General features: G+C 35.9%; 1 protein-coding gene across 8 annotated transcripts in view; it reads left to right on the top strand.

Moving 5' to 3' along the window:
• Positions 1-13,555, top strand: part of DIAPH3 (diaphanous related formin 3) — a 569,530-nt gene that overhangs the window by 260,142 nt on the left and 295,833 nt on the right. For all 8 annotated transcript variants that reach the window (XM_025263061.3, XM_044926876.2, XM_025263062.3 and 5 more), the window contains 2 exons: positions 7,102-7,196; positions 11,250-11,351. In XM_025263061.3, the coding sequence (XP_025118846.3) occupies positions 7,102-7,196; positions 11,250-11,351 (197 nt within the window). The remainder of the gene's footprint in view (positions 1-7,101; positions 7,197-11,249; positions 11,352-13,555) is intronic.

The raw sequence follows: 13,555 nt of genomic DNA, 5'->3' as shown, positions 1-13,555 counted from the left end.
ACATGTACTAAACAGGATTCCAGGTTCAAGTGCAGTAGTTGATGTGCTGGTTCAGGATGTGCCTGTTCAGCCTCTACTGCAGTGTCTCCTTCGGTGGTTGTGTTGACAGTGTATGTGGGTTGTTGGTAGCATGGCAGTTGAGTGACTTGAAAAAGATTGCTGATTTTTAAAATGGCTGTTTAAAGAATACAAAATAAAGACGGATACTGTTTGGGTTGCTGTAGCTGAGCATATGATCCATTCATTTAATTATTAGACACATTTTAAAGTATAAGACCGAAAGGTCAGAATTTATACCAGGTCATCATATTATGATGTAATCCATCTCGGATCATTCTTACCCTCTCTGAGTGTAGCAAGTGTTATGATTTAAGCTTTAAGAGGCTTTAGCAGCCTATAATCTTTCCTGTAATTATAGTCTGATTCACAGCTGGTTTTTGTCTATGAAATCCAGTCTTCTGAGATGCTGAATTCTGAGGAGAGTCACATGATGGTGACAATACTCTGTGTTATCATTTAGAAGCCTAAGGTACTTTCTCTTAAATTTCTCGTAACTGAACATTTCACAGAGTTTTGGGGAAGGATCTAAAATCTATTGATTTATTTACCTATTTGTTTAAAAATGGGTTGTGTGTGTTAGTCTCTCAGTTATGTCCGACTCTTTGGGACCCATGGACTGCAGTCTGCCAGGCTCCTCTGTCAATGGAATTCTCCAGGCAAGAGTACTGGAGTGGGTATATTTTGGGTTTCTGAAGTTTGTCCGAGTCTGGGTTCAGGGTAAAAGAATTCTAGCCATTCTAGGATGAAGAGATGGCTTGGGAGTTTTACAAATTTCCTATGCTTTACTAGATTTTTTTTGGAGTGGATATTAGAGCTATAAAGGGGGGAAACCTGGAACCTAGAAATTAGTATAAAGGTTTAAATATTTATAAGTTCCCTTGCAGAAAACATGTATGACAGGTTCTAATATCTGCACATTCTGCACTCCTTTACTGCACTCAAAACTTCTGACTGGGATCAATATAATCACATTTTAAGGGATAAGATGCATGTTAGTAAACATATTCAGTTTAATGTTTGTTTTGGATGCTTTAAATAAACATATTATTCTCCATAAGTTTTAAATACAGTGTTTTAAAGATCTGTGCTTCTCTTTTGATTTGTGTGTTATGCATTAGTTCATTTTCAACTCTTTTGTAATTTACTTGCTGTTCAGTTCAGTTCAGTCGTTCAGTCGTGTCCGACTCTTTGCGACCCCATGAACCGCAACAGGGCAGGCCTCCCTGTCCATCACCAACTACTGGAGTTTACCCAAACTCATGTCTATTCTACCATACTTGCCCTTAGTTATGGCAAATGTTTTCCCAAAAGGTTATTCATAAGCAAAAAACCCTCCATATTTCTGTCTTTATAAATATATGTTATTTTATTCATGGAATAATACCTGAAAGTAGTGGATGAATTACAAATATAGAAGAAAGTTAAGTAAGTTATATCTATCTGCAAAGTTGATTTTTCTATTCAAATTTAACTTTTCTTTCATATATTATTGTTAAACATGTATTATTATTTATAAATAGCATGGGTAACTAATGTTGCTTATATTTATATGATTAGATAACTGTGTAAGTGAGATCATAGAGGTGTTTCATCCACAAAGTTAGGGGGTTCCCAGGGCTGCTGTCACTACTGAAACCAGTGGCAAGTTTAGGGGTCCCCAGGACCACTCTTAAGGTTGATAATTTGTTTGAAGGACTCATAGAATTGACTGACAGCTGTTTTACTCATGGTTATTACAGCAAAATGATACAGAGGGAAAGGCCCGTGGGGCAAAGGGCAAGAGGGAAGAGGCCCGTGGGGCAAAGGGCAAGAGGGAAGAGGCCCGTGGGGCAAAGGGCACGAGGGAAGAGGCCTGTGGGGCAGAGTCCAGGAGAGCTGTAAGCATGGTGCTGCAGTTGTCCTCTCCCAGTGGTGACAAGGACAGCACTGGCTTCTCCCAGCAGTGATGGGGGACACTTCTCACAGGTTATTGCCAGCAGAGACCCAAGCCTTGGTATTTAGTTTGCACTGGGTCTTGATATAGCTGATTCTCCCATATGTTTGGCCTTAGTTTCCAGACCCTTCACAGTTCAGGCTAATACGCTGTGGCCCAAAGCTCCTAGTAAACAAAGACACTCTTATTAGGTAGGACATTCCAAGGGCTTACAGAGTACCTCACAGGAGCCAGACCTCACTTGGGTAAACTTAATCGTTTGCCACACAGTAAGAATCTGCCTGCAGGAGACCTGGGTTCGATTCCTGGGTTGGGAAGATCCCCTGGAGAAGGAAATGGCCAACCAGTCTTGCCTGGGAAATCTCATGGGCACAGGAGCCTGGCAGGCTGTAGTCTATTGGACATGACCTAGCAACTGAACAACAACAACTGCTACTATAAGTATATACCGGTTCTGCATTTGTACCAGTTTTCTCTTCCAGTATCAGAGCTTTTAAGTGTTCCCATTCTACCACCCCTCTAATACTTGGAGTTTTACAAGAAGCTAGTGTAGCTTTAAAGAAAAAAAATACTGTGTTTAGGACTTGTTTAGCTTCATTGTTCTGATGATTTGTCTCTCTCTAAAATTTTGGAAAGTGACATTTTCTCTTTAAATATGCTTCTTCCCTGTGTGTGTGTGTGTGTGTGTGTGTGTGTGTGTGTGTGTGTTCCTTTCAGAACTCCAAGACGACATTTTTAGGTGTCCGTACTCATATTCCATGTCTCTTAGTATTTTTCCATCTCTTTGTCTTTGTGGTTTGGAGAGCATCTCTGCTTATGTTACCTGTTTTCTCTTTATCTGATGTCTAATCCATATGAATTTTCTACTTTAGTAGCTAGATATGCATATTTTTATTTTTAAAGATTTTTTTTCTCCTTCAAATATTTGTTTCTTCATAATACAGTTCTTTTGTTTCCTGCTCAATGTTTCAAACTTTTGTTTCATTTCTTTAAGTGTTTTTTTCATTTTCTCCAGGTTTTCTAATTTCCTTTCTTTTGGGATAGATCAGAAAAGGATTTAAAGATTAAAGTAAAAATAACTTTTAAAAAACATTTCAAAGTTCTCTCTCCACTTTGCCATGCCACCTGAAATAAAAACTATGATTTATTTCTCCCTCAATTATTATGTTATGCTTCCATGTAATTCTTTCCTTTTAATCTTTTTTTTAAAGATACTCTTTATTTTTTATTGGAGGATAGTTGCTTTACAATTTTGTAGTAGTCTCTGCTGTACATCATCACAAGTCAGTCACAATTTTATATATATATAAAATACAGAATTTTTTATTATGCAATTTAAAAGTATTATTGAGAATTCAACATTTTTTACATTTTTTATACCTGGTATGGGCTTCCCTGGTGGCTCAGATGGTAAAGACTCTGCTTTCAGTGCAGGAGACCCAGATTCGATCTCTTGGTTGAGAAGATTCCCTGGAGAAGGGATCTGTCTGCTTTATCCATGGAATTCTCCATGGGATTCTCCAGGCAAGCCTCAGTATTCTTTTCTGGAGAATTCCATGGACAGAGGAGCCTGGCAGGCTATAGTCCATGGGGTCAGAAAGAATCAGACACATATAAAATAAAAAACTCCCTCTTGAGCCTCTCTCAATTCTCTAGGTCATCATAGAGCGCCAGGCTGAGCAGCTTCCTTCTAGTTATCCGTTTTACTAGATAGGAGTGTATATATGTTAATGCTACTTTCTTAGTTTTTCTACCCTCCCTTTTCCCCACTGTAGCCACCAGACCATTCTCTATGAATGCTTCTCCATTTCTTCTCTGTAAATAGTAGTGTTTTTCTAGATTCCATATTATGCATTAATATACAATATTCGTTTTTCTCTTTCTGACTTATTTCACTCTGTATAACAGGCTCTAGGTTTATCTACCTCCCTGCAATTGACTCACATTCATCCCTCCATGGACATGGGTTTGGGTGGACTCTGGGAGTTGGTGATAGACAGGGAGGCCTGGCGTGCTGCGGTTCATGGGGTCGCAGAGTCAGACAGGGCTGAGCAACTGAGCTGAACTGAACTGAACTGAACCACAACTTCCTTATCTGTTTATCTGTTGATCCTTTTAATCTTTTTATTTAATGTTAAAACCTTTGCTACAATTTGTTATTGTGTCCATAGTTAGGTTTCAAATAGAATTTATTGTTTCTCAAAGGGAATTTTAAGGATTGTGATTAATCTTACTAATCCTTCTAAACTTGCAATCCAGATAATATCTTAGCAATTTGCCTTCTCAGTTTGCTCATTTCTGATGTTTAACAAATTACATATTATTCGTTGGTCATTTTTTTCTTACTGTTTTGAGTTATCATACATTTTTCTCATTTTTTTTTTTTGGACCTCACTGTATTCTGAATGAACTGGGGAAAAGCCTTCTGAATTTTGAGGCACATACATCCCATTGTTTTAGGTGATTTGACATGAGTGTTTTCTTTTTATTTTGTCAGATATAAGTCTTTTCATATGTTTTCTCATTGATTATTATGAGCTAATTTGCCATGTTCAATTTCTTTTAGTATTCCTATGTTAACGTTTGGACTTCTCTTGTGGCTCAGCTGGTAAAGAATCCATCTGCCTGCAATGTGGCAGACCTGGGTTTGATCCCTGGGTTGGGAAGATCCCCTGGATAAGGGAACGGCTACCCACTCTAGTATTCTGGCCTGGAGAATTCTGGCCTGGGTCACAAAGAGTCGGACACAACTGGGCGACCTTCACTTCATTTCATATTAATGTTTACATTTAATCCTAGGATCATATGCAACTTGCTTTATTCATGATGTACAGATTTAGATTTTATTCCCTCTCAGTTATTCATTAATTATCTCTTTAAGATCCTATAATATTTTTGTGCTTTCTGGTATCTACTAATGAGATATCCTTTAGTAATTCCAGAAATCTCTTTTGCAGTATGATTTAACTCATTTGTTCCTTCTTGTTCTTGCATTATTGAAGATTATACATATTATTATTTCTAGCAGCATATCCCGCATTTATAACTGTTGAGTTCAATATGTGTGAATGAAGCTGATGATAAGAACACAAATGATGTTCTTATTATTCATCTCTAGTTGATCCATGGTATCCTCAGGAATATAGTCTTACTCCAAGAAAGAAGCATCATGTTTTCTCAATCTCATGAAAAATAGTGTTTTTATATGAAAATACCTACAAATAAATGATAACAAGTTTGGTATATAAAAGTAGTGGGTAGTGGTAATGAGGTCTGAGTGTGTTCAAGAAGTAACATCTATCACTGGAGAAAAGAAACAATAGTAGTAGAATAAGGGGGAACCAGTAAAACATTAAATCTAATGCTCTGAAAATTCTTATACACTTCAGTAACTTTTGAGAAGATCATTGGGTTTGAACATGTATGTATGTAAGATGTATGAGGTAGGCGTGTGTTAGTTGATCAGTTGTGTCTGATTCTTTCTGACCCCATGGACTGTAACCCACCAGGCTCCTCTGTCCATGGAATTAGTGGATGTATATGGAAGTGGATAGTGGAAGAATAGTGGATGGCTGCTGGTATTCTTGCCTGGAGAATTCCATGGACAGAGGTGCCAGATCCCTTTTCCAGGAGATCTCCACCCAGAGATCAAACCCAGGTCTCCTGCATTGCAGTCAGATTATCATCTGAGCCACAGGGAAGCCCATGTGAGGTATAAAAAATGTAAATAATGTTGAATTCTCAGTAATACTGTTTTATCCCTTCTAGTCCATTTGGATAGTTTCCATTAAAATTTGTGTTCTAATATTGCATATTTAAGCTTTAGTTATCTACAGAATGTATTTCTCTGGCATATTGTCTGAACATGAGGGTGCTCTTATGACTTGTAAAAGTGTTGTGCACTGCTTAGCAGTTTTTTTGTTTTAATTTTGTTTTTAATTGGAGGATGATTGCTTTACAATATCGTGATTGTTTCCGCCATACGTCAGCATGAATCAGCCATTGGTGTACATGTGTCCCCTCCCTCCTGAACCTCCCTCTGCCTCTCTCCCACCCCACCCCTCTAGGTTCTCACGGAGCACTGACTTTGGGCTCCCTGAGTCATACAGCAGATTCCCACTAGCTATTTATTATATCTGAAAATGTTTGTTTCAATGTTACTCTCTCATATCGTCTCACCCTTTCCTTGCCCCACTGTGTACAAAAGTCTGTCCTTTATGCCTGCATCTCCTTTGTTTTCCTGAAAATAAGATCATCAGTACCAGCTTTCTAGATTCCATAGATATGCATTAATGTATGATATTTGTCATTCTCCATCTGACTTACTTCACTCTGTATAATAGGCTATAGGTTCAGCCACCTAATTAGAACTGACTCAAATGCATTTCTTTTTATAGCTGAGGAATATTCCATTGTGCATAGGTACCACAACTTCTTTATACATTCATCTGTCAGTGGACATGTAAGTTGCTTCCATGTCCTGGCTACTGTAAATAGTGCTGTGGTACATGTGTCTTTTTCCATTATGGTTTCCTGAGGGTATATGCCCAGTAGTGGGGTTGCTGGGTCATATGTTAAGCAATTTTCTGAAAAACAAAAAAAAACAAAAAAACTTTTTTAAACTATTTAGTAAGGGCAGAAGATATTATGTAGACTAATAACACACACGTCTAGATAAATATTATGTGTACATATTGGGGTTTTATGGTTCTTTTAATTACTATATGATACCTCTATAGTGTACTAATCCATTTCAGTTTTTAAAAAATCATATCAAAATTGGCACCATTCCTATATTAGGCTAGTAACTAAGGATTAAAAATCATCCTCAGAACCAACATAATAATATAGAACTGTTGTTTAAATGTAGTTCTAAAACTGAGGAAGAGTAAGAAATGTGTTACTGAAAGATTCCTCCACAGTAATTATATTGAATATTTAAAATTTCTCTTTTTATGAATCATTTTTTATTTTATATTTAGAAGTACATCTCAGATTCTTTTCTTACATCTGTAAAGCAGTTATCCTTCAATTAAAAATAAATAAATTAAAAAAATATTCTTTTCTTACCTTCTTTACTATGGCTCTTTTTTTTCCCCTCCTCTTAGCAATCTTCCTGAGCTCTTTCCGGGTGCCATACGAGGAAATCAAAATGATGATATTGGAAGTGGATGAAACACAGTTGGCAGAGTCTATGATTCAGGTAAACAAACAGACAGAGAGCTTAAATTCCTATATTTCATTGCAGGCTTCTCATTAAGCAGAAATCTGTAAGTGAAGCAAATTATTAAACCAAATCATTCAACTGGAAAATCTTCGCTGCATAATTACTTTTAGCATAACTTCTGCGTTGCCAGGAGATAGAGCTTTGCATGTTCTCGTAACTGCAAACTAAATATAATGCTATCAAATGATTACATTTCAGTTATTTTAAATGACTGTTTCTGAAAGGCAGATTGTTTACTTTTACACGTATGTTTATGTTTTTTTTACAGTTAAGTCTAATAATATGCTAATTTAAATTTATTTGTATGACTTATAAAGTCATACATGACTTGGGCTTGTATGACTTACAAAGTTGTATTTTTGTTTGGTAAAGAAGATTGAGGGAGTTTTCTCTTTATTTAGAGTTACTGTTACTAACAACCCTTGCTTGAGTCATTTGTGTTTCCATGAATACTAGAAATTGTTTGCATAGTATTCTGAGTCATTCAGAAGGCTGGAACTTCTTGGTTTTTTCCGTCCTGCCTTCTAAATGTGGTGTAAATATATAATCCCATCAGTGACTTTTGCTAAGTCTCAGACTCTTTAAACTACCTAACTCAACAACCTTTCTTCAAGCGTGTTTTTCTTCCAGCAGTTTCTCATAGTTTTTGTCTTTATTCCTTTTGATTGTGTATGTGCTTTATTCCTGGGATTAGATTTCCAAGTTCTTCCACTAAAATGTTTCTACTTAATGCATATGTAGTTTTTATAATGCATTTGTAAATATTATAAATATATAAATATTTATATTTAGACAGTAGCTTTTAACTTGATTATATGAATAGTTTGCACGATCATGTCTTGTTGTTTGAGTGGAAAAAAGTTTGGATTTTAAAATTCATGTCCGAAGAATATTCAGTTCCACATAATTTATTAACATATTACTCTCTATTACTGTTTTAACAATTTACCACAAATTTAGTGGCTTACTATAGAACAAATATATTGCATTTTTGTAGCACAGAAGTCTGGTGTGGCCTTTCTGTGCCAGAGTCCAGGTGTTAGCCGACTTGCATTCCTCTCTGGAGGCTTCAAGCTGTTTTTGTTTTCCAGCCCCTGTGACTGCCCGCATTCCTTGGCTGGTGGACACACTCCTTCATTTTTTCTCAGCCAGTGTCTCTGAAGCTCTGTTCCTCTGTTCACAGAAACCTTGTAGAGGTGTCCTCTGTTCACATCTTCCTCTTACTATTGTGCTGTCCCTCTTCCACTTTTTATGACCTTTGTGGTTATATTGGGCACATCCGGATAATCCAGGATAATCTCTCTAGTTTAGGGTCAGCTGATAGCAACTTAATTCCATTTTAAACCCTGGTTCCCTTTGTTGTGTAAGTTAATATTTAATAAGTTCAGGGAATTAAATGAGGAGCTCTTAGTGGGGTTGGGTCATCATTCTGCTTACCACACTTGGTAAATATAAATCCAGTCTTATGAATTGAAAATCTAAAAATTTACTGTGGACATATGCAAAATCTTTATATATTCATTAAAAAATAAGAATTTCATTCTGTTTGAAGTCTTATTTTTAATTTTAAAAGTACTTTCTAATTGTACAGTGAAGAGCTTGCCTATTTTGAACAGAGCATAGAAAAAGCAGTACTTTGTTAATAATCATTAATTAATTTAGCACATATTTTATAGTGCCCACCATATGAAGGAATGGTGTTAGGCTCACTCAGGTATAGGCTTGATCAGACACAAACTTTACCTTTGTGGAGTTTATAGTGTGGCAAGGGAGATGGCATTTATATTTTTATATATATATATATATATGATACAAGGTAAACCTGGCTGTATTGAGATTGTTAGCCCTAGATAATATGTGAGGTATGTGAATGTGTGTGAGTGTGTGTATGTGTTAGTTGCTCAGTCATGTCCAAGTCTGCGACCCCATGGACAGTAGCCTGCCAGGCTCCTCTGTTCATGGGATTCTCCAGGCAAGAATACAGAGTGGGTTGCTGTTCTCTTCTCCAGGGGCTTTTCCTGACCCAGGGATCAAACTCAGGTCTCCCGCATTGCAGACAGATTCTTTATTGTCTGAGCCACCAGGGAAGCCTGAATGTGTGTTTAAAGGTCCCTAAAGGTTGAATTAGTTCAGTTCAGTTCAGTTGCTCAGTTGTGTCTGACTCTTTGCAACCCCAGGGACTGCAGCACGCCAGGCCTCCCTGTCCATCACCAACTCCCGGAGCTTACTCAAACTCATGTCCATCGAGTCGGTGATGCCATCCAGCCATCTCATCCTCTGTCGTCCCCTTCTCCTCTTCCCCTCAGTCTTTCCCAGCATCAGGGTCTTTTCAAATGCGTCAGCTCTTCACATCAGGTGGTCAAAGTATTGGAGTCTCAGCTTCAGCATTAGTCCTTCCAGTGAATATGGCATGTATATAGGCAGAGGGATCCTGTGAGAGAAAAGCTGTGTGGGGCAACTTTGAAGACTTTATTTTGAAAGGAACTTAGGATGGGAAATATGATAAGGGGAACACAAAGGAATGTTGGGCCTGTAATTTTACAAATTTAATAGTTTTATTACTTTAGAAAACAAAAATAATGAAGTGAAAAAGTAATGAATTTGTGAAGAAAGATTAAAATTTAAGTAAAAAATTAACTAAAAATATTCACTAAAAATATTAACTAAGATGATTTTATGGTTATCTAAAAAGATGCTGAAGAAATTCAGTGTAATAAATAGGTCAGCTATCAACTAGAATGATTAAAAGCAACTGAGTCTTTTATTAATAACCGAGTCTTCTGGTCTTAGGCAGTTTTACTGAGAGAAACTTCTATTTATAAGGGAAAATCATATTCCTTTATTGTTTTTATTCAGTTTGGTAGTATTAATGTTGAATATTTTTTTAGAGATAATCTTAAATTGCCACTTTTTTGTTTTTGGCCAATCAAGTTTTTGTCCAAAGGTACATAGTGAGTGAGAAACTTGTTCTTTGATCTAACTCTTTGATACATAACATTCTCTAACATTATTTTTTAACTAATAACACCATTGGGGATTTTTTTTTTCCTTAAATATATTTCCTTATATATATTTTTTTTCCTTAAATATATTTCCTAAAATATATATATTAAAGCCTCGCATGGTATAGGCTTAATTATAATTTGATTTTGACTTTGGGCTTGTACAGAGTTTACTCATGCTGGAATTGTGAGCACCAACCACTCTTTTTTTCTTAATTTTAATGTCAGTATACTAATTTGCTATAATACTATTGTCAATCATATTTTGATACAGAGGATCTATATAGACTTTGTCAAAGGGATGGTTTAATCATTTAAGTTCTAACAAGGAAGCATAATTATATGTATTCCCTTTCTGAGCGGAAGATGACTGAGGCAAAGTGCCCTTGACAGCCATGGCACTTAAGTTCTCTCTGTATTCTTTTATCTGCAAGGTTCATCATCCTGTGTCTTCAATGCCTTTTCAAGTTTTCTTTCACATCAGAAAAGTTAGGTTGTCTTGTTTTAGAGATATCTTCATTTTTATTATTAAAACTGTAGTCATATTAGTTAAATCTTGCAAGTGCTGTCATTAAAATTCCCTCGATTTCTTTTCTATTCTTTCTCTTGCCTGTTAGAAGCAATCTTTTGTCCCCCTGAGTGAAGTGCTAAAAAATGTTTGACTTTGCCTGAAATTTTCTGACATTTAATTGCCAATAACTGAAATGTAATTGATCACATTTATCCAGGTGAGAAAGCTGTTCCTTTGGTATAGGTTGAATTCTCCTTTCTCAATTATATAGCTAATCAAATAAACATTGAGTAGTGCTTGATTTGAATATGTAATAATCCTGGATAGAGAAGAGGAAAATTAGTTGCTTTCAAGATGCAGAGACTAAAGCTTAAGGCTTAGTATTTGGGAAGTTAACTAGAAATAAAACTGAAGATTAACTTGGTCAATGATTTCCTTCTCACAGTTTATTAATAAATTTTCCTAGAATTTAAGAAGCACATTAATGAAGATAATTTCTTTTGGTTTTAATTTTAGAACTTAATAAAGCATCTTCCCGATCAAGAACAGTTGAATTCACTGTCTCAGTACCAGAGTGAATATAGCAACTTATGTGAACCCGAGCAGTTTGCTGTCGTTGTGAGTACCCTGTCAGCTCTCTTTGGAGGGGATGTCTGTACTGTGCACAGAGAAAACAGAATGTAAGGCTTTTCACATCACTACTATTCACAAACATTTAATGTCCACCTTGCTTTTTTTCTTAACCTGAGGATATTTATGGAAAATTATCTTGATTTTAAAATACATGTTGAAATTCTAACCTTAAATGAAGTCCAAGGAGTTCTTTCCAAAGTACAAACATGATTTTTTATCTTTTCTGTTTAATGTGAAAATGTAAAATGAAACCTGCACTCCTCCGACTAGAGTGGATTGTGCTTTATTCTCAAGCAGTGTGTTCCAACATATCGCAAGAGTAGCTTCACTTTCTCATTCTACTCAATCACTTCAGTTCCTCTCATGTTTTAAACTCCAAAATTAGAAATACAGTTTCTTTTTGGCAATGAGGATGAAAAAATGAATGCATTTTAGAAAATCTTCAAGACTTCCAGCCTCCTATTTTATAGAAGTTGGGATCTAAAGAGATGAAAAAAGACTTTCGAATGTTATATGTTAGCTCTATTGCAACTTGAATTTAAGATTTTTACCAAGTTTTCTTTTCTCCTGCTCTTCTACCATTAAATTATCATGTTGACATTGGCTACCTCAGCCATCATGATGATGTTTAAAGTACTATTTCATTTTTTTTTAATATATAAGATTTTTTTTCCCTAGAGTCTTCAGCTATATTATTACCAACCTCCAGGGATGTGGTAGTATTTTATTTCTATAATTCTGAAAGCTTGGGTTGGATTACTAAAGGACTGTGTTTACATACTATTATTTGTCGTGTTATTGACACTTGATTTTAAATTTCTTCCTATCTCTTCATAAATCCAATCTACTCAGCTCTCTCTGCAGTGACTCCCCTGCCCCCAAAGTTCACAGATGCAGATTAGAAAGAAAAAAAAGACAGGTTTTTCCTCTTCATAGCCCTGTAATTTTTATTATAAAACTTTTAAACATTATTTTTAGAAAAATGCTATTTTTTAACCCAAGTCTCTCCAGAGAGCTCTTTTATCCTCTTGTCTCTCTCTCTCTTTTTCTTTATTTTCTTGTTTATTTTCTATCACCTGATCAGTCTTTCTCTTGATCCCTGTAACACAATATCTTCCATATAAGACAAGAGAGAATTTGCATTATATTTTTAACCACAAGCTGCTTAGATTTTTGATGTTTGTTCATCCTTTTTGACTCTTGAATGAAAATCATAGCATGTAAAATTACAATTTTAAATATTCCTATCCATGTTAAATATGAAACACAAACTTATATGAAAATATCTGCTTACCAAGAAACTCTTTATGTTGCATATCATCACAGAGATTTAAAACTATTCTCATGTTTTTCCTGGTGATTGTCACAGAAGAATGAACTCTAACTTGCAGATGTTTTAGGTTTATTTAAATAGCCAGGTTATGGCTGCCTTTGAAAAACGAGGGTTCCCATCAAAGAGGCATGACTTACAAGTATTGTACTCAGAGGGGTCAGAAAGTTAAAATAAGTATATTCCCAGATACCAGGGCTTTAGACATGATAATTTTGATTTTAAAACAGAAATAGTTTCAGCACATGTTAATGCGAACTTGACCTTGACTCTACACATTCTATGCTGATCATAACTGACTACAAATGGAATATAAAGAGAACAAGAGTGATACTGTTGAAAACCATCTGCTATTATCTGTTGGTTATGAACATTTCTAAAAATACTGTTTCAAGTTCTGGTTTGTGTTACACCAACATCTTAAAACTGGACATGGAACAACAGACTGGTTCCAAATAGGAAAAGGAGTATGTCAAGGCTGTGTATTGTCACCCTGTTTATTTACCTCATATGCAGAGTACATCATGAGAAACGCTGGGCTGGAAGAAACACAAGCTGGAATCAAGATTGCCGGGAGAAATATCAATAGCCTCAGATATGCAGATGACACCAGCCTTAGGGCAGAAAGTGAAGAGGAACTAAAAAGCCTCTTGATGAAAGTGAAAGAGGAGAGTGAAAACATTGGCTTAAAGCTCAACATTCAGAAAACGAAGATCATGGCATCTGGTCCCATCACTTCATGCCAGATAGATAGGGAAACAGTGGAAGCAGTGTCAGACTTTATTTTTTTGGGCTCCAAAATCACTGCAGATGGTGACTACAGCCATGAAATTAAAAGACGCTTACTCCTTGGAAGGAA

Source organism: Bubalus bubalis, chromosome 13 (genome assembly GCF_019923935.1).
Source record: "Bubalus bubalis isolate 160015118507 breed Murrah chromosome 13, NDDB_SH_1, whole genome shotgun sequence".
NCBI lineage: Eukaryota > Metazoa > Chordata > Mammalia > Artiodactyla > Bovidae > Bubalus > Bubalus bubalis.
This window is presented reverse-complemented; position numbering and strand designations above follow the sequence as displayed.